The sequence below is a fragment of the Melanerpes formicivorus genome, unplaced genomic scaffold (assembly GCF_026170545.1).
Source record: "Melanerpes formicivorus ecotype bairdi unplaced genomic scaffold, bMelFor1.0.p_v2 SCAF_25, whole genome shotgun sequence".
NCBI lineage: Eukaryota > Metazoa > Chordata > Aves > Piciformes > Picidae > Melanerpes > Melanerpes formicivorus.
The window spans coordinates 508,810-526,406 of NW_027142377.1; the positions used below are offsets into that span (position 1 = coordinate 508,810).

Here is a 17,597-nt window from a genome sequence, read left to right on the forward strand (position 1 = left end):
ATCCAGAGGGACCTGGGCAGGCTGCAGGGCTGGGCCCAAGCCAACCTCATGAGGTGCAACAAGGCCAAGGGCAAGGTCCTGCAGCTGGGTCAGGGCAATCCCAGGCACTGATACAGGCTGGGCAGGGACTGGATTGAGAGCAGCTGTGAGGAAAAGGCCTTGGGGATGCTGGGGGATGAGAAGCTCAAGAGGAGCCAGCAGGGAGCACTTGCAGCCCAGAGAGCCTAGCAGAGCCTGGGCTGCAGCAAGAGAAGTGTGGCCAGCAGGGCCAGGGAGGGGATTCTCCCCCTCTGCTCCACTCTGCTCAGACCCCACCTGGAGCTCTGTGTCCAGCTCTGGAGCCTCTCTTCCAGGAAGGGTCTGGAGGTGCTGCAAGGTGTCCAGAGAAGGGCCATGAGGGTGAGCAGAGGGCTGGAGCTGCTCTGCTCTGGAGACAGACTGAGAGAGTTGGGGTTGTGCAGTCTGGAGAGGAGAAGGCTCCCAGGAGACCTTCTTGTGGCCTTGCAGGATCTGCAGGGGGCTCCAAGAAAGCTGGGGAGGGACTTTTGAGGGTGTCAGGGAGTGATAGGACTGGGGGGAATGGAGCAAAACTAGAAGTGGGGAGATTCAGATTGGATGTCAGGAAGAAGTTCTTGCCCATGAGGGTGGTTGGACACTGGCACAGGTTGCCCAGGGAGGTGGTGGAAGCCTCCTGCCTGGAGGCACAGGCACAAAGATATAAAATCTACTTGAGACACATATCAGGCAAAATCCTTGCTTTAACTATGTTTATGTTCTTTTTTTTATGCCCTCTTTTGTAGTATCAGGAACAATTACTGGTTTAAATATGTTCTCAACCTCCTTTTTACACCCTCTTCTGTTATATCAGGCAAAATTCTTGGTTGAAATATGTTTCCAACCTTTTCATATGCCTATGAGGAAAATTTATTGGCTTAAATATGTTTCCAACCTTTTATTTTTAATGCCCTTTTGGGCTATTCAAAATTAGTGGTTTAAATATGTTTTCAACCCCTTTTTTTATGCCCTCTTCTTTTTATTCCAGGAGGAATCCTTGGCTCAAGTATGTTTTCAACCCTTTTTTTTATGCCTTCTCCTGTTATATCAGGGAAATTTCTTGGTTTAAGTATGCTTTAAACCTTTCTTCCCCTCCCCCCCCTTTCTGTAACAGTTTCTACACAGACTGCCTGCACTGGCTGTATCTGAGATCCATTTCTGTGCTTCTGCATAGGATGAGGCAACTAAAACTCTGTCAAATAAAACAAACCATTACCAGGTTGTAGCTGAGTGGCTGGGCTGAAGCTTGGGACTAGCTGATCTTCAAGGTCCCTTCCCACCTAAACCATTCTATCAATCTCTGAATTCTCCAGAGGAACAACACCTCCTTCCCCTCCCCTCCCCCCCCCCCCCCCCCCCCAGGCTTCATGTCTGTACTTTTAAAAGAAAATCACTCAGAAAAAGTGAACCTATAGCCTGTTCCACCACACAACCCCCTCAGAAAGCGCCAACAGGGATGGAGAACTCTGAGAGCAGGGGAAATAAAAAGGAACTGGAAGGAGGCAGCAAGGCAAAAACCCATGCAGGCAGCTTGGCTGCAGTAAAAGCTGAGCTCACTTCAGGCCTTTACCTTGGTTTCTCTTTATTTTCTATTGTGTTGAATTTTGTTGGAAACTGTTGTGTTTCCCACTCCCCCAATCCCCTTTGTGTGTGTGTGTGTGTGTGTGTGTGTGACCACAGACACTCCCTTTAGGCAACCCTGCATCAACAATCCTCCCACGTCCAAAGTCGGCTACATCTGTTGCTCTTTCCCATTGTTGGAAATTCCTGCCTTAATCCTGTTTGACTTTATTCATGCAAAGGTCATCCTGACTTCAGCAAGTGGAGGAGGGAGAGCGAGCAGGCTGCCGAGCAGGGGCAGCGAATGCTGGTGAAGAGCACGGAGCCAGCGTGCCGGCACTATCGCACCAGCCCCTCGCTCTCATTAGGCAGCTTCTCCTTCCTGGCAGCTCTCTTGCAATGTGGGTTGGCAACAGCTTGCTCCTAGCCACTCAGGAGTGCAACAAATTCCCTTCTAACCAGGCTTGATTCCCTCTCCTGAAAGAGCTTGGAGCTGCAATCCTGTTTGTAGTGAGGGTGTGTAGGACATACGTGTGTAACACCTGACTCTTTCACCTGGCTTAGCTGCTGTCATCTCAGCCTTCCCTGCTTCTCCTGGCTTCACACCTTGAGTTCATTAACCAGCCCACCTAAACTGAGCTGGTTAATTAACTCTACTAAAATGAAAGCTGATTCCTGTTTTAAATACACAAAAAGTTCTGCCTGGGCAGCCTGCTCCAGGCCTCCAGCACCCTCACACCAAAGAAGTTCCTCCTCATGTTGGGGTGGAACCTCCTGGGTTCCAGCTTGGACCTGCTGTGTCTTGTCCTGTCACTGGGCACCACCCAGAAGAGCCTGGCCCCTTCATCCTGACCCCCACCCCTCATATTTATAGGTGTTACTGTGTGGAGTGGAGCAGCTGATCCAAGCAGATCATTTTAGGGTCATCACCGTCGTGGAGATTTGCTCTCCTTTGGGTTCAGCCTCGTTCCAACTCCCCAGCAGCAACAACAAATCAAAGCCTTCTGCCTCAGACCTGTGGCTTATTTGTTTATTGATTAATCCCTATCCCTATCAAATCTACTTATTTATTCCTATGCTTAAGCAGCTGACCCAAAGCAAAGAATGATGAGCAGGAGTGGTGAATTAGGAACCAAACCAAAGACAGATTTATAAAGAGAAGAGAACAGTTTTTCCTCATCTATCCAGAACCCATCATGACAGAAGCAAAGGAATATTTCTTCCTGCATCCTTATTTCCACTCTGAGGTGCTTGCCATCCACCATGAGCCTCAAACCCACCCTTCAGGTAAGCAGAGAAACAGGCTGCTGTTAGTCTGGTTCCTTCCCCAAGAGCTCCTCTGCGGGCTGCAGGTGGCAGAGAATGCAGCCAAGGCTTGAGCTACCTAAGTCAGCCCCACACTACAGCTCTAAGTAACAGCTGAAAGTTAAGTGCTGCAATAGAGAAACAGAGAATTGGGTTGCTTGGAGAAGCCCTCTGAGATCATCCACTCCAACCATCCACCCAACACCACCATGGCCACCAAACCATGGTCCCAAGTGCCATGGCCACAGGTTTCTCATACACCTTCAGGGATGGGGACTCCACCACCTCCCTGGGCAGCCTGTTCCAACCCCTGACCATTCTTGCAGCAAAGAAATGTTTCCTCATCCCCAACATAACCCTCCTCTGGCACAATTCAGGCCATTTCCTCTCATCTATCACCTAAGACTTAGGAGGAGAGCCCAACCCCCACCCCTGTCCACTCTTGCAGCAAAGAAATTACAGTACCACAGTATCACTAAGGTTGGAAGAGACCAAGCTTTACTGTTTGAAGGGTGGAATGAAGAAGGGAGGCTTCTTTTCTTATAAGACCTTTTTTAACCTATCTTCAGCACAAGCATCCTCAAAGTCTTCCCAACAAAAACCTGACCAAGCCTATTCTTTTTTTGTCTGTAGAGTTTCACACCTTGTTAGCAGGCTCCTTCACAAGGGCCACACAAGCTCCAGTCAGCTTTGAAAATGAAAGCTCCATTCTTTCCACTCTTCCCTTGCACCTAGTGAAGCACCAACCTCTGTTTGAGTAAGGTGACTTTGTAACATAGGCAGTATTGGCCAGCAGGACCAGGGCAGGGATTGTCCCCCTGGACTTGGCACTGCTGGCTCCACACCTTGAGTGCTGGGTTTGGTTTTGGGGCCCTCACTCCAAGAAAGATATTGAAGTCTCTTCTAACAGGATGTCTTCTGTGATACCAAGCTGGGAAGATAAAGAAACCCACAACCAGAGTCTGAAATCTGTTTCAAGAGCTTAACTTAATGCCCAGCACATGAGGACTTCATGGCAGAAGACAGGAGAATCCCCCTGCTCCTGGACAGCCTTCATTGCCTCAGTGTCAGAGAAAGCAGTGCCTCACCTCTGGCCCTGGCCTCAGCCAGCACACTGCCTGCACTGCTTCCCTGCACAGCAACACAGCCTGCATGAGTCAGGAGGTCTGCTGGAGGACCTGCCTGTGATGATGCTTCCATCTAGATAATGCTACAGCCTCCTGCTGTGTCTGCTTGGAAATGGGATGAGGTGAGAAGGGAAGGGCTGAGGGTGGAAGGAGCTCTGCTCTGCCTCCAAAGCTGTGCATAGCTCCTGCTGCAGGAACAGCAGGGCAAAGGTAGTGACCTAGCTGAGTTTAAACCTCAAATTCACTGATTCACAGGATGGGTTGGATTGGAAGGGACCCCAAAGATCATTCAGTTCTAATCTCCCTGCCACGGTCAGGGAGACGTCCCACCAGCCCAGCTTGCTCAAGGCCTCATCCAGCCTGGCCTTGAACACCTCCAGGGAGGAGGCAGCCACAGCCTCCCTGGGCAGCCTGTGGCAGTGTTTCCCCACCCTCATGCTGAAGAGTTTCTTCCTCATCTCCACTCTCAATCTCCCCTATGCCAGCTCAAACCATTGCCCCTCATCCTGTCACTCCCAGCCCTTGTCAGAAGTTCCTCTCCAGCTTTTTCACAGTCCCTTCAGGTATGGGGGGCTGCTCTAAGCAGCCTTCTGAGGACAGCATCTCTCCTAGAGGAGAACCCTCTGCTCACACTGGCTCTGTGCCTTGTTCCACTTCCTATCCAAAGAGAAAATGTTTCAGGGCTGCATGTAAAGGCAGATTTGTACCAAGGGCTTTCTTTGCACAAGTCCCTGTCAGCAGACACCTTAAAATTCTGTCCACTGCCTCCCAAGCCTTCCTGGGCCTTGATGGGTCTGTCTGCATGGGAAGGGACAAAGATCTTATGGCAATGAGCTGCACGACTCCTTGGCAGTTATGTGAGGCTGGAAAGGAACAAAATCATTCAAGGTGGTCCAGAGAGCCAGGAAGTCCTTATGGGTATGGCCAGCTTTGGATACCAAGGGACAATGAGTGATCTTCACCCCAAGGGACAATGAGTGATCTTCCTTTACCACCTGGGAGTTCAGTGTTAGTCTTTACCTTTGGCTGCACTACTCCACCTGTGGTTTAAGAGAAGCTCTTCCATATGAGGTCACAGAAGGTCAATAGTGCTGGGGTGAAAAAGCAACCAGAGAATCTCTGAGGTCTTGGGAGAGTTTTGCTGAGAGTTGTCACGTTCCTCCCCTTCCACCCAGCTCATCTGAAAGTGTTGGGCTGTATCTCTGTCTAAGCATTTGTTCTGCCTTAGACAAATGAGAAGAAGAATAAAACCCAAACCCTTGGATGTGGCATCAGCCCCCAGAATGCTTTTGGAGCTTGTCTGTGGATGGCCTTTGAGTCACACCTAGCAACTGCTGGCAGGGTACAGCACCTGGGCAGGGGCTTTGCTTAATGAGTAACAGCAGTGTCTGTGGTGAGGAAAGGGAAAAGGAAAGCAGGGAATTTTCAGCACACTTAGACATGTCTCATATGAGAGTAGACTTAAGTCAATGTATTGTGAGACCCCCACCTGCAGCACTGCCCCCAGTTCTAGAGCCCCCAGCACAAGAAGGACCTGGAGCTGCTGGAGCAAGTCCAGAGGAGGCCACCAAGAGGGCTGCAGAACCTCTGCTGTGGGGACAGGCTGAGAGAGTTGGGGCTGTTCAGCCTGGAGAAGAGAAGACTCCAGGGAGACCTCAGAGCAGCCTTCCAGTACCTGAAGGGGCTCCAGGAGACCTGGGGAAGGACTTTTGACAAGGGCTGGGATTGACAGGATAAGGGACAATGGCTTTGAGCTGGGAGAGGGGAAACTGAGAGTGGGAAGTCAGAGAGCTCTCAGGTGAGGAAACAGCTTCCCCCACTGCCTGGGAACGGTAAAACCTTGGATCCAGGCGCTGATGTTTCCCCAGCAAACACAACTGTGCTTATGTGGCAGGGTTCCTACAGCCATGATGCCAACCCTAGGAGGCTTGTGGCAGCTGAACACTGAACAGAGGAGGTTTGGTGCCCAGCCATACCTTAGGGCCTTCATTCCTGGCTGGATACTTGGAAGAACGTCAGCCTTGCCCGCTCTGCTTTCCAGCTGCTGTTTAAGCACCTAGGATCTTCCCTGCTGTTTGCCACAGCTAAGAGTTGGTGTGGGGGGTTGTTGTTGTTGTTGTTTTTTTTAAGAGAGTACCAAAATTTCAAGCATTTGGAACCTGTGTCTTGAGGTGGGACCTGTCATGGGTTAAATAATCTCTCAGGAGCAATTTCCACCTAACAAACTTGCTGGTAAGAGAGATGTTAAGAGCAGCACTGCCAGGTTTTGTGTCAACACCACTGACCTCTGAGGGGATAGTGAGCTCCAAATACTCCAACAAAGATTTGCTGAGGCATTTTATTTTCCCTTCAGCTCTAAAGCTCTGGAGAAGAGGAGGCTGAGGGGAGACCTCACTGCGCTCTACAGCTCCCCGAAAGAAGGTTGCAGTGAGGTGGGGGTTGGGCTCTCCTGCTAAGTCTCAGGTGATAGATGAGAGGAAATGGCCTGAATTGTGCCAGGGGGGGGTTATGTTGGGGATGAGAAAAGATTTCTTTGCTGCAAGAATGGTCAGGGATTGGAACAGGCTGCCCAGGAAGGTGGTGGAGTCCCCACCCCTGGAGGTGTTCCAGAAACGTGTGGCCATGGCACTTAGGAACATGGTTTGGTGGCCATGGTGGTGTTGGGTGGATGGTTGGACTTCATGGTCTTGGAGGGCTTCTCCAACCCAAACAATTCTCTGTTTCCATGATAGTAACAGTGGCTCTGTATAGCCTACAGATCACCACTTCTGCTCTGCAGCCATTTCACAGGATCAGAGAATCACAGAATGCTCTGGGTTGACAGGGACCTCCAAAGCTCATCCAGTCCAACTCCCTGCACTCAGCAGGGATATCCCCAACTAGATCAGGTTGCCCAGAGCCCTCTCCAGCCTCACCTTGAATATCTCCAGGCATGGGCTCTCAGCCACCTCCCTGGGCAACCTGCTGCAGTGTTCCAGCAGCCTCCTGGTGCAGAACTTGTTCCTCACATCCAATCTCAATCTGCTCTGCTCTAGTTTGAATCCATTGCCTCTGGTCCTGTCCCTGCAGGCCTTTGGGAACAGTCCCTCTGCAGCCTTCTTGTAGCCCCTTCAGGTACTGGCAGGCTGCTCTAAGGTACCCCTGGAGCCTCCTCTTCTCCAGGCTGAACACCCCCAGCTCCCTCACCCTGTCTGATTCCTGCAAAGACAACCAGGACAGGGAAACTGAAAATGCTGAGACACTTAGGCTGTGGTCAGAGCTGTAGCAGAGGCTTTGTGTGCACAGCCAGCTGAGAGAGGAGAGTGCAGCTGAGCTGCAGTTTAACCTCCCTCCACCTGGGGACCATTCCCCCTCCCCAGGGCGTGTGCTCAGCTCATGCTTGCATAGTGCCTGTGCCTTTTCCTTTCAGAGCTGCCAAACATTGCCACTCTTATTGAGTAAGAAACAAACAAGTGACTTGTGCCAGGGGGCCAAGTCCTACCTGGGCACTGTGGCAAGGGTTTGGTGTTGCCTGCTATTAAATGTCAGTACTTTTCCAAATTTCACAGAGCACTCCAGGCACAGTGCTGCTGGGCTAATGCTGTTAGGTAACCTGGGAGCAAAACAATTCAAGCACAGGGAGAGGGGGAAAAAAAAACAGAAAAAGCCTCTGCTGGCAGCAAGCTTTCTGAATTGCAAATGACCAGACAATATTTTAACACACCCAGGCAGGGAAACTTTCCACTCTAGCTGTCATAGAACAAATCAGGACATGGCATCTGCTGTGGAGCTTCCCACAATGGACTCAGCTCCTCCAAAACCCTCTGTGAAAATCAGAGCTTTCCCTACCACAGCAGGCCAGCACAGCTCCATTTCCCCCCCAGGGGCCTAAGTCATGGGTTCATAGAATGGTTTGGGTTGAAAGGGACCTGAAAGATCATCCAGTTCCAACCCCCCCATGCCATAAGCAGGGACACCTCCCACCAGCCCAGCTTGCTCAAGGCCTCATCCAGCCTGGCCTTCAACACCTCCAGGGAGGAGGCAGCCACAGCCTCCCTGGGCAACCTGTGCCAGTGTCTCCCCAACCTCACTGGAAAGAATTTCTTCCTCATCTCCAGTCTCAATCTCTCCTCTCCCAGCTGAAAGCCATTGTTCCTCTTGTCCTGGCACTCCCAGCCCTTGTCAGAAGTCCTCCCCGGCTCTCCTGGAGCCCCTTCAGGTACTGGAAGGCTGCTCTGAGGTCTCCCTGGAGTCTTCTCTTCTCCAGGCTGAACAGCCCCAACTCTCCCAGCCTGTCCCCATAGGGAGGTTTCATGGCCTCCTCTGGACCCTCTTATGTTTGGGTCACCAGAACTGGATGCAGTACTCCTGGTGGGGTCACCAGGTTGATGAATATCAACATCTCAGTGCTTAGACCTTTGCTGATCACAGCTGTGCCTCAGAATCAGTGGCAGAGAGATGGGCTGCAAGCAGGCAGGCACCAAGGCATTTGGAAACTAACAGCCTGCATACAAGCAGAAGCTGCCTGGCTGCGCTCATAATAGCACAGGCTGCTCACTCCCAGCTTTCACACAACCTGAAACTTAGACTGGAGTAGATAAACCCCACAACAATCCAAACATAGAACTGTTGAGGCTGGAAGGGACCTTTGAGATCACCAAGTCCAAGCCCTCACCCAGAGCTCACAACCTCACCACTGCTGCTCAGTCGCCACAGCTGAACCACCTCCCTCAGCACCACATCCACACAGCTGTGAAACCCCTCCAGGGATGGGGACTCCACCACCTCCCTGGGCAGCCTGGGACAGTGCTTGAGAGCCCTTGCTGGGAAGAGATTGTTCCAGGTGTCCAACCTGAACTTTCCCTGGGGTAACTTGAGGCTGTTTCCTCTTGTCCTGCCACTTGTTGCATGTCAGAAGAGACCAAACCCCACCTGGCTCCAGCCTCCTTAGAGGGAGTGGTAAAGGGTGATGAGGTCTGCCCTCAGCCTTCTCTTCTGAAGACTGAATGACCTCAGTTCCCTCAGCTGCTCCACATAGGACCTCTGTTCTCTGAGAACCCTTTGCTGGGAAGAAATTCCTCCTAATCCCCAGCCCAAAGCCCCTTGGCCCCATCCAGCAGTCAGACACTATTTCACCACACTGAAGGGCAGAGAAAGCCCTTCCCTTGAAGGCAGACCTGTAAAGAGCCCCCTCTCAAACAATGAACAATGGGAACACAACCTCCCATCAAGCAACCTGTTGAAATCTCCTCCTTAGATGTCTCTTCTCTGCTTGGCAGTACCAGAATGCCACTGGGCTCTCACCTGAGGGCCACCCTCCACCAGGAGTCAAAGAGTGTGCAGCGTGCTTCACAGAGAACATCCAGCGCAGATCAAACCCCACCTGGCAGCGTCACAGACCTGTCCTGCTTTCCTCTCACATGTCACCCCTTGTGGCTTTCCATACTCAGAATAAGCTGGCAGTCGAGCTGGTGGCCTTCCTGGCTGCTGTGTTCTGCTGTGAGCAGGCCCAGGTCTGAGTTCTGCTCTCCTGCTCCTTACCCTGAGCGAGTGGTAAGCTGACAGCGAGATCAGAGCCCTGCCGGCAGCCTGCCTGAGTAATTAAGCAAGGGAATAACAGCTATGAGCAGCAGCTTCATCCACTTCTTAAACTGAACTGCCACAGCTCCAACACAAGGCAAAGCAGATGGTAATATGTATGAAGTGGGTGAGAGATGCTGGGAGGGAAGCCTGCTGCCTTCAGCTGCCCTCCCTTCAGAGGCAGCCAACACACAGCAAATTAACGTTCAAGAAGGGCCCCTTAAGGGAACTCCTCCAGGCTTCTTTTGGTTACACCAAAGCACAAGTGGTGCTGACTGCTGAGACACCAGAGCTGAGGTTCTTCACCACAGATGTGAGCTCTTGGAACCTTAAAAAACCTCTGTCCCACGTTGCTCTCCTCAGCAGAGGCTGACTCATGCTCTCCCACGACAAACACAGCCCCAGCACGCCCGGCCTGGAGGTGCCTCACAGCCACCTGACTGAGAGGGGACTTGAGTGCTCCTGAGAGAGCCTCAGCAGCTCTGGGAACAGACACACATAAACCCCCAGGCTCATCCAGAGTGTCCAGCACTGAGCTCTCAAACTCCAGGCTGCACAGCATCCCCGAGTGCTAGGGGTTGGAAGGGACCTCCAGAGGTCATCCAGCCCAAGCCCCCTGCCAGAGCAGGGTCACCCAGGGCAGGGCACACAGGAACACAGCCAGGTGGGGGTGGAAAAGCTCCAGAGAAGGAGACTCCACAACCTCTCTGGGCAGCCTGCTCCAGGCCTCCAGTACCCTCACACTGATAAAGTTTCCCCTTCTGTTCCCTCCTGTGGCACCTCCTCTGCTCCAGCTTGCTCCCAGTGCCCCTTGTGCACTGTAGCAGCCTTGTAGCACTCCCTTGGACTCCCTCCAGCAGATCCCTGTCCCTCCTGAACTGGGGAGCCCAGAACTGGATGCAATGTTCCAGATGAGGTCTCAGCAGGGCAGAGTAGAGGGGGAGGAGAACCTCCCTGGATCTGCTGGACACACTCCTCTGAATGCCCCCCAGGAGCCCCTTGGCCGCCTTGGCCCCCAGGGCACATTGCTGTCCCCTGCAGAACTTGCTGCCCACCAGCACTCCCAGGCCCTTCTCCCCAGGGCTGCTCTCCAGCAGATCCCCTCCCAACCTGTCCTGCTGCAGTTTATTCTTCCTCCCCAGCTGCAGCACTCTGCACTGATCCTTGGTGAGCCTCAGCAGGTTCCTCTTTGCCCAGCTCTCAGTCTGTCCAGGTCTCCCTGAGCACCAGCAAAGCTTTGAGGCTGGCCCAGAGGAACCAGGGGGGTTGTGTACCCCAGGCAGCAAGGTGGTGGTGTGGGTGAGGAGGGTGCAAGGCTGGTGTGCAGCCTACCTTAGGAGAAGAAGGCAACTCCCTCGGCGCAGGAGCGGCCGCCGTGCCCTCGCTCCCTGGCTCTGTCTTTGGCAAGAGCTGTGGTGGGTCAGGAGCCTTCCTCTTCACCTTCTTCTCTGGTTCTTGCAGCGGAGCAGCTTTAATTAAAGCAGGGCTTGGTTTGGGTTCATAGAACGGGTTTGATCTGATCAAAAGAAGGGAAACACATTTCTTTGCTGTCTGCTTGGAACGAAACCCAACAACCAGAGCTGGTTACAGAGGCTGCCATGGTTCGGCTGCCCCTGCTGAGGACATGTTTTGCCTCTTCCTGCTTTCAGATGCTACAGGGGAGCTCCCACAGCGACAGCTGCATCGGGGCAGAACTTCCATCAGTGTTACAAAGCCTCTGCAAATGGCCAGGAGTTTGCTCCAGGGCATCAAGCTAACTTCTCCCTTCTGTTTAGCCACCTATCAAAGCAGGAGCTAATCAACAGGCAAGCTCGGTGCCACGGCTCTGAGTGAAGCTGCTGGCTGCTGAACAGCATCAAGCATGCTTCATTAGAACAGAGCTAAGGACCAGGCCACTTTCACAGGTGTGCTTCAACAAGGCCTCACTCTTGGCTGCCCCAGGGCTGAAAATGTTGGCCTCCATGGGCTGCACAGCAAGGGTGCTTTAAACTCTGCAGCACACCCCCCACACCACTTCAGCAACACCTTTCTGGGAAGAGTGCAAGAAAACTACAGGGGACTTGTGCCTTCACAGAATGGGTTGGGTTGGAAGGGACCTTCAGGATCATCCAGTCCCAACCCCCTGCCATGGGCAGGGATACCTTCTACTAGCCCAGGTTGCTCAAGGCCTCATCCAACCTGCAAAAGGGCTTTAAAGGAGCTACCTTCAGAGGCCACTCACAATCCTTGCCATTGTCATCCTGTCACTCAGTGACTCTGTCAGAACACCCTGAGGACTTGCTCCCATGCTTCAGTTTGGGACTTCCCAAGCCTGGGGGTGGGTCTGCCAGCAGCTGGAGGCATGGGGGGCAAGCAGCTGGGCTGCTGTCTCACTGTGGCCAGAGACCTTGTACCCTCCCATTGAAATGAAGCAGGCACAGGCCTCGAGATGTTCATAGCTTCATAGAATGGGTTGGGTTGGAAGGGACCTTCAAGATCATCCAGGCAGGGACACCTCCCACCAGCCCAGGTTGCTCAAGGTCTCATCCAGCCTGGCCTTGAACACCCCTCTAGAGACAACAGCAGCCAGCACCTGTTTGTTTTGACAGTGATTATCATAACAAAACCTGGTGCAGGAAAGACAGTAAACCTCTCCCACCAAGTGGATGCAGTCCAGAGAATCACTCTTCTGGCATTCACATTCCAGCCCTGTGTTTGCTCCACAGCATTCCCAGACTGTGCCTCTTGCTTTGAGATACCAAATATCCAACCAAGGACACCCTCACTGATTCCGTGATCAAGTAATGGCTTCTACTGCACACTTAGAGCAGCCAGCAGTTTTGTCTCTGGATGGGAACCTTCTTTCCACTGAGTTCTTTTGATTCCTACTCTTGGCTTTTCATATTTTGCAATCCCAAACTGGAAGGTTCACTGCCAAACTGATATGTTAATTAACTAACTCCCTGCCAGTCCACACTTCCCCTGCAAGATGCCTTTCTCATACACCCCTAGCCGCGTTTGTGTAACCACGGCAGTGCAACTCCCAAAGATCTGTCTGCATGACAGCAGAACTGATCCTGAACTACCTGCCAGGAGGGTTGGACTGGATGCCCTTTGGAGGTCCCTTCCAACCCAAAACATTCTATGATTCCATGGTGCCTGAGCAGGAGAGTTACTTCAGGGTCCCTTCCAACCTAAAGCATTCCATGATTAGATGAGAAATCACCCCAGTGCCTTGAATTTCACTCTAGATGGAACCAATAATGCACAGAGCATTAGACAAGAGGCTGCCTTACTAGACCCATGAGACATTTCCTCTCAGGAACAGGCCCTGATGAGACCTTGAGCAACATGGTCTGGAATCAATCAGGTTGGAAAAGACCTCAGAGATCATCAAGTCCAACCTATTACCTAACACCTCCTGACAACCAAACCATGGCTCCAAGTGCCACATCCAAGCCTTTTTTGAGCACCTCCAGGGATGGGGACTCCACCACCTCCCTGGGCAGCACATTCCAATGGCCAATTACTCCTTCTGTGAAGAACTTTCTCCTCACCTCCAGCCTAAAACTTCCCCTGGTGCAGTTTGAAGCTGTGTCCTCTTGTTCTGCTGCTGGTTGCCTGGGAGAAGAGACCAACCCCCACCTGGCTACAACCTCCCTTCAGGTAGTTGTGGAGAGCAAGAAGGTCTCCCCTGAGCCTCCTCTTCTCCAGGCTAAACACCCCCAGCTCCCTCAGCCTCTCCTCACAGGGCTGTGCTCCAAACCCCTCCCCAGCCTTGTTGCCCTTCTCTGGACACATTCAAGTGTTTCAATGTCTAGTAGGAAGTGTCCCTGACAATGTCAGGAGAGTCACAACTGGATGATCTTCAAGGTTCCTTCCAACCCAACCCACTCTATGAATCCATGAATCAGAGTTGTGAGCTATGCAGCACACACTGCTTTTAAAGGACTACAAGAGCAAAAGCTGGGCATAAACAATAAAAAACCCAACCCAAACAACCAACCCCCAACTCTTCATTCACTTTCTCTTCACACAGCATCAAATTTCTGTGTCCACTTTTGTAGACACTCACTGTGACAATCTGTCTGTTGGTCTCCCTGACTGATACCAGAACTGGGCTGCATCCTGGGCTGCAGGTTGAAAGAGGGAATTCTGCCTTTCTGCTCTGCTGAGACCTCACCTGCAGGGCTGTGTCCAGCTCTGGAGCCCCCAGCACAAGAGAGACCTGGAGCTGATGGAGTGGGACCAGAGGAGGACACTAAAATGCTCAGAGGGCTGGAGAACCTCTGCTGTGGGGACAGGCTGGGAGAGTTGGGGCTGTTCAGCCTGGAGAGGAGAAGGCTCCAGGAAGAGCTTAGAGCTGCCTGAAGGGGACCTGCAGGAAGGCTGGGGAGGGACTGTTCAGAAGGACTTGGAGTGCTAGGCTGAGGGGCAGTGGTTTGAAAGTGGAGCAGGGCAGACTGAGGTTGGGCATCAGGAAAAGGTTCTGCACACTACTGGAACAGGCTGCCCAGGGCTGTGGTTGAGGCCCTGTCCCGGGAAACACTCAAGATGAGACTTGCTGTGACCCCATGCAGCCTGCTCTAGCTGGGGCTGTCCCTGATGACTGTAGGGGGCTTGGACAAGGTGACCTTTGAGGGTCCCTTCCAACCCAGTGCAGTCTGTGACTGTGATTTTAATGCATTTTGCCATCCTCCTCTTTTCACGGAGAAAAATCAAGCACAGCAAATCTCTCTGCTTCAGAAAGGCAAAGTTTGCTGAAGTACAGAGGCAAAGAGCAGGCACAAAACCTTCAGACCTTTCTGAGAATCTGCCACTGCTTCTAAGGGAGAAAGCTCTAAAGGCAGGTACTGAAGGGACAGGAGAGACTGGCACTGAACCCTGCTGAATGGAAGCAGCCTTTGAGCGGCCCCACTTGGCTGCCCACCAAGCACAGGAGCTAGGAGGGCAGGCACAGCTAGAGACAGCAGAGACAGAAGGAGTTAAGCAGCAAGGGGTGGGTGGAACAGCCAGGGGTGGGTGTCTTCCAGGGGAGGCAGCAAGAGGGGCAGGAATTCCGGCTGGAGGGGAATGCACCTCACTGTCAGGAGCTCTCATTTAGCTGACAGCCCAGCTCAGCTCTCTTCAGACATCACAAAGTTCAAAGGGAGGTGAAAATGGAGATAAAAGAGATAAAGGCTGAAGAACAATGAGTTCTACAGGAGAGCACAAGGCTGCCTTCAGCTTGACAAGTGACCCTTCTGAACAGCCACCAGACGTGGCATGTTTGGTGGGAAAGCAATTCACTGTGCAGCTGCAGCTGGAAAGATGTATCCTGAGGTGTTCAGATAAGTTTGGTGTGAGGTAAAAAACAAACAACAAACCACCACACCCTTATAATGAGAGGGAAACTTGGAAAGAACCACCTGCTGAAGTGCTGTGCTCCAGAGCTCTCCATGCTCCGTGCACAGACTTGAAGAATTGTGCCCTCACGCAGGCACCAGAAGGAGCTGCTGCAAGACAAGAGGCAATGGACACCAACTGCAACCCAGGAGGTGCCACAGGAGCAGAAGGAACAAATTCTTCCCTGGGAGGGTGGCAGAGCACTGGGACAGGCTGCCCAGAGGGGCTGTGGAGTCTCCATCTCTGGAGGCATTCCAGACCCACTTGGACGCGTTCCTGTGTGACCCTGGACTCTGGCTGACCCTGCTCTAGCAGAGGGCTTGGACTGGATGATCTCCAGAGGTCCCTTCCAACCTCTGCCATGCTGCCTGATTGTCATTTTTTCCCTAGAGAAGACCTTATTTGAGAGCCAGACTATCCCCTCAGATGTTAACTCTACCATGGGCAGCACACACACTGACCCCCCCAGCTTCCCACCTTCCCCTCTGCATGGTCCAACAACTACTGAGAAAGAGTTTGGGCAAATTAACACAGAAAAAACCAAACCACCAATCAAACAACCCCCAAAAGGTCTCTGCCCAAATCCTGAAGTACTAGCGACTAGCTCCACAAAGAAAGGGAGAAGGGTTATAGTTGTTGGGGACTCTCTCCTGGGGGGTACTGAGGGACCCATATGTCGTCCCGACCCATCCCACAGGGAGGTCTGCTCCCTACCAGGGGCAGGGGTTAGGGACATTGCAAAGATATTCCCTGAATTAATCCAGCCCACTGACTATTACCCTCTGATGGTAATACAGGCTGGGAGTGATGAGATTGACAGGAAGGGCACTAGGACAATTAAGAAGGAATTCAGGGCCCTTGGACAATTGATTGATGGGGCAGGAGCTCAAGTGGTGTTCTGCTCAATTCCTTCAGTGTCAGGGGTGTACACTGAGAGGAATGGGAGAACCCACACCATCAACAATTGGCTCAGGGGATGGTGCCAGCGGCAGAACTTTGGGTTCTATGACCACGGGGCAACTTTCACTGCACCTGACCTGCTGGGTCCTGATGGGGTGCATCTATCTAGAAGGGGTAAAAGAGTCCTGGCACTGGAGTTGGCAGGGCTCATTAGGAGGGCTTTAAACTAGGTCTGAAGGGGGTGGGTGAGGCAATCGGTCCCTCTGCAGAGGTAAGAGTAGGGCGCAAGGTAGGGTCAGTTGAGAAGTCAGGAACCCAGCTGCGATGCATGTACACCAATGCACGCAGCCTGGGCAACAAGCAAGAGGAGTTGGAGGTCCTAATCCATCAGGGCGACTATGATGTAGTCGCCATCTCAGAAACTTGGTGGGACAGCACCCATGATTGGAGTGCTACAATGGGGGGTTACAGGCTCTTTAGGAGGGACAGGCGAGGGAGAAGAGGAGGAGGGGTGGCTCTGTATATTAGAGAGTCAATCTCTGCCACACAACTTGTGGTGGAAGATGAGGTAGTTGAGAGCCTGTGGGTCAAAATCAGAGAACAACCTAACAAGTCTGACATCCTGATTGGAATCTGTTACAGACCACCCAACCAGGATGAGGCGGCTGATGAGTTGTTCTACAAGCAACTGGAGGCTGTCTCAAGATCATCTGATCTTGTCCTTGTTGGTGACTTCAACCTCCCAGATATCTGCTGGGAACTTAATTCAGCAGGGAGGAGGCAGTCCAGAAGATTCCTGGAGCGAATGGAGGACTGCTTCCTGACACAGCTGTTAAGCGAGCCTACCAGGGGACAGGCTCTGCTTGACCTGCTGTTCTGCAATAGGGAAGGGCTGGTGGGAGATGTGATCGTGGGAGGCTGCCTAGGGTGCAGTGACCACGAGATAGTGAAGTTTTCATTATGCAGGGAGATTGGGAGGAGCACCAACAGAACCTCCACCTTGGACTTCCGAAGGGCGAACTTCAGCCTATTTAAAAAACTTGTCTGCAAAGTCCCCTGGGTACCAGCCCTCATGAACCAAGGGGTTCAGGAGGGTTGGACCTACTTCAAACAGGAGCTCTTGAAGGCACAGGAATTGGCGGTTCCCATGTGCCGGAAGGCAAGCCGGCGGGGAAGGCGACCAGCCTGGATGAGCAAGCAGCTCCTGGAGGATTTAAGGGGGAAGAGGAGGCTGTATCACCTTTGGAAGGAGGGGAAGGCTTCTCGAGGTATGTTCAAGGAAGCTGTTAGATTATGTAGGAATAAAATTAGGGAGGCTAAGGCCCAGCTGGAACTGAAGCTGGCCACCTCAGTCAAAGATAATAAAAAGCATTTTTATAAATATATTAACAATAAGAAGAAGGGCAGGAAGAACCTGAACTCCCTAGTGGACCTGGAGGGGAACACAGTTACTGAGGATGAGGATAAAGCTGAGGTCCTGAACACCTTCTTTACCTCAATGTTTAACAGCAAGGCAGGAGTTCAGGACGAGTGGTCTCCGGAGCTGGGCGTTGGGGTCGGGGAGCAGAGTAATACCCTGGAAATCCATGAGGAGTTAGTTCGGGACCTGCTGAGCCACTTGGATATCCACAAGTCCATGGGACCAGATGGGATCCATCCTAGGGTGCTGAGAGAGCTGGCGGATGTGCTAGCTAGGCCACTCTCCATCATTTTCCTCCAGTCCTGGCT

At 52.3% G+C, this 17,597-nt stretch overlaps 1 protein-coding gene across 1 annotated transcript in view; it reads right to left on the reverse strand.

The window, feature by feature from the left end:
- EHBP1 (EH domain binding protein 1) overlaps nucleotides 1–17,597 on the reverse strand; it is a 155,740-nt gene that overhangs the window by 18,771 nt on the left and 119,372 nt on the right. Inside the window, exon 10 of the mRNA XM_068153007.1 lies at nucleotides 10,938–11,121. Coding sequence (XP_068009108.1) covers nucleotides 10,938–11,121 — 184 coding nt within the window. The remainder of the gene's footprint in view (nucleotides 1–10,937; nucleotides 11,122–17,597) is intronic.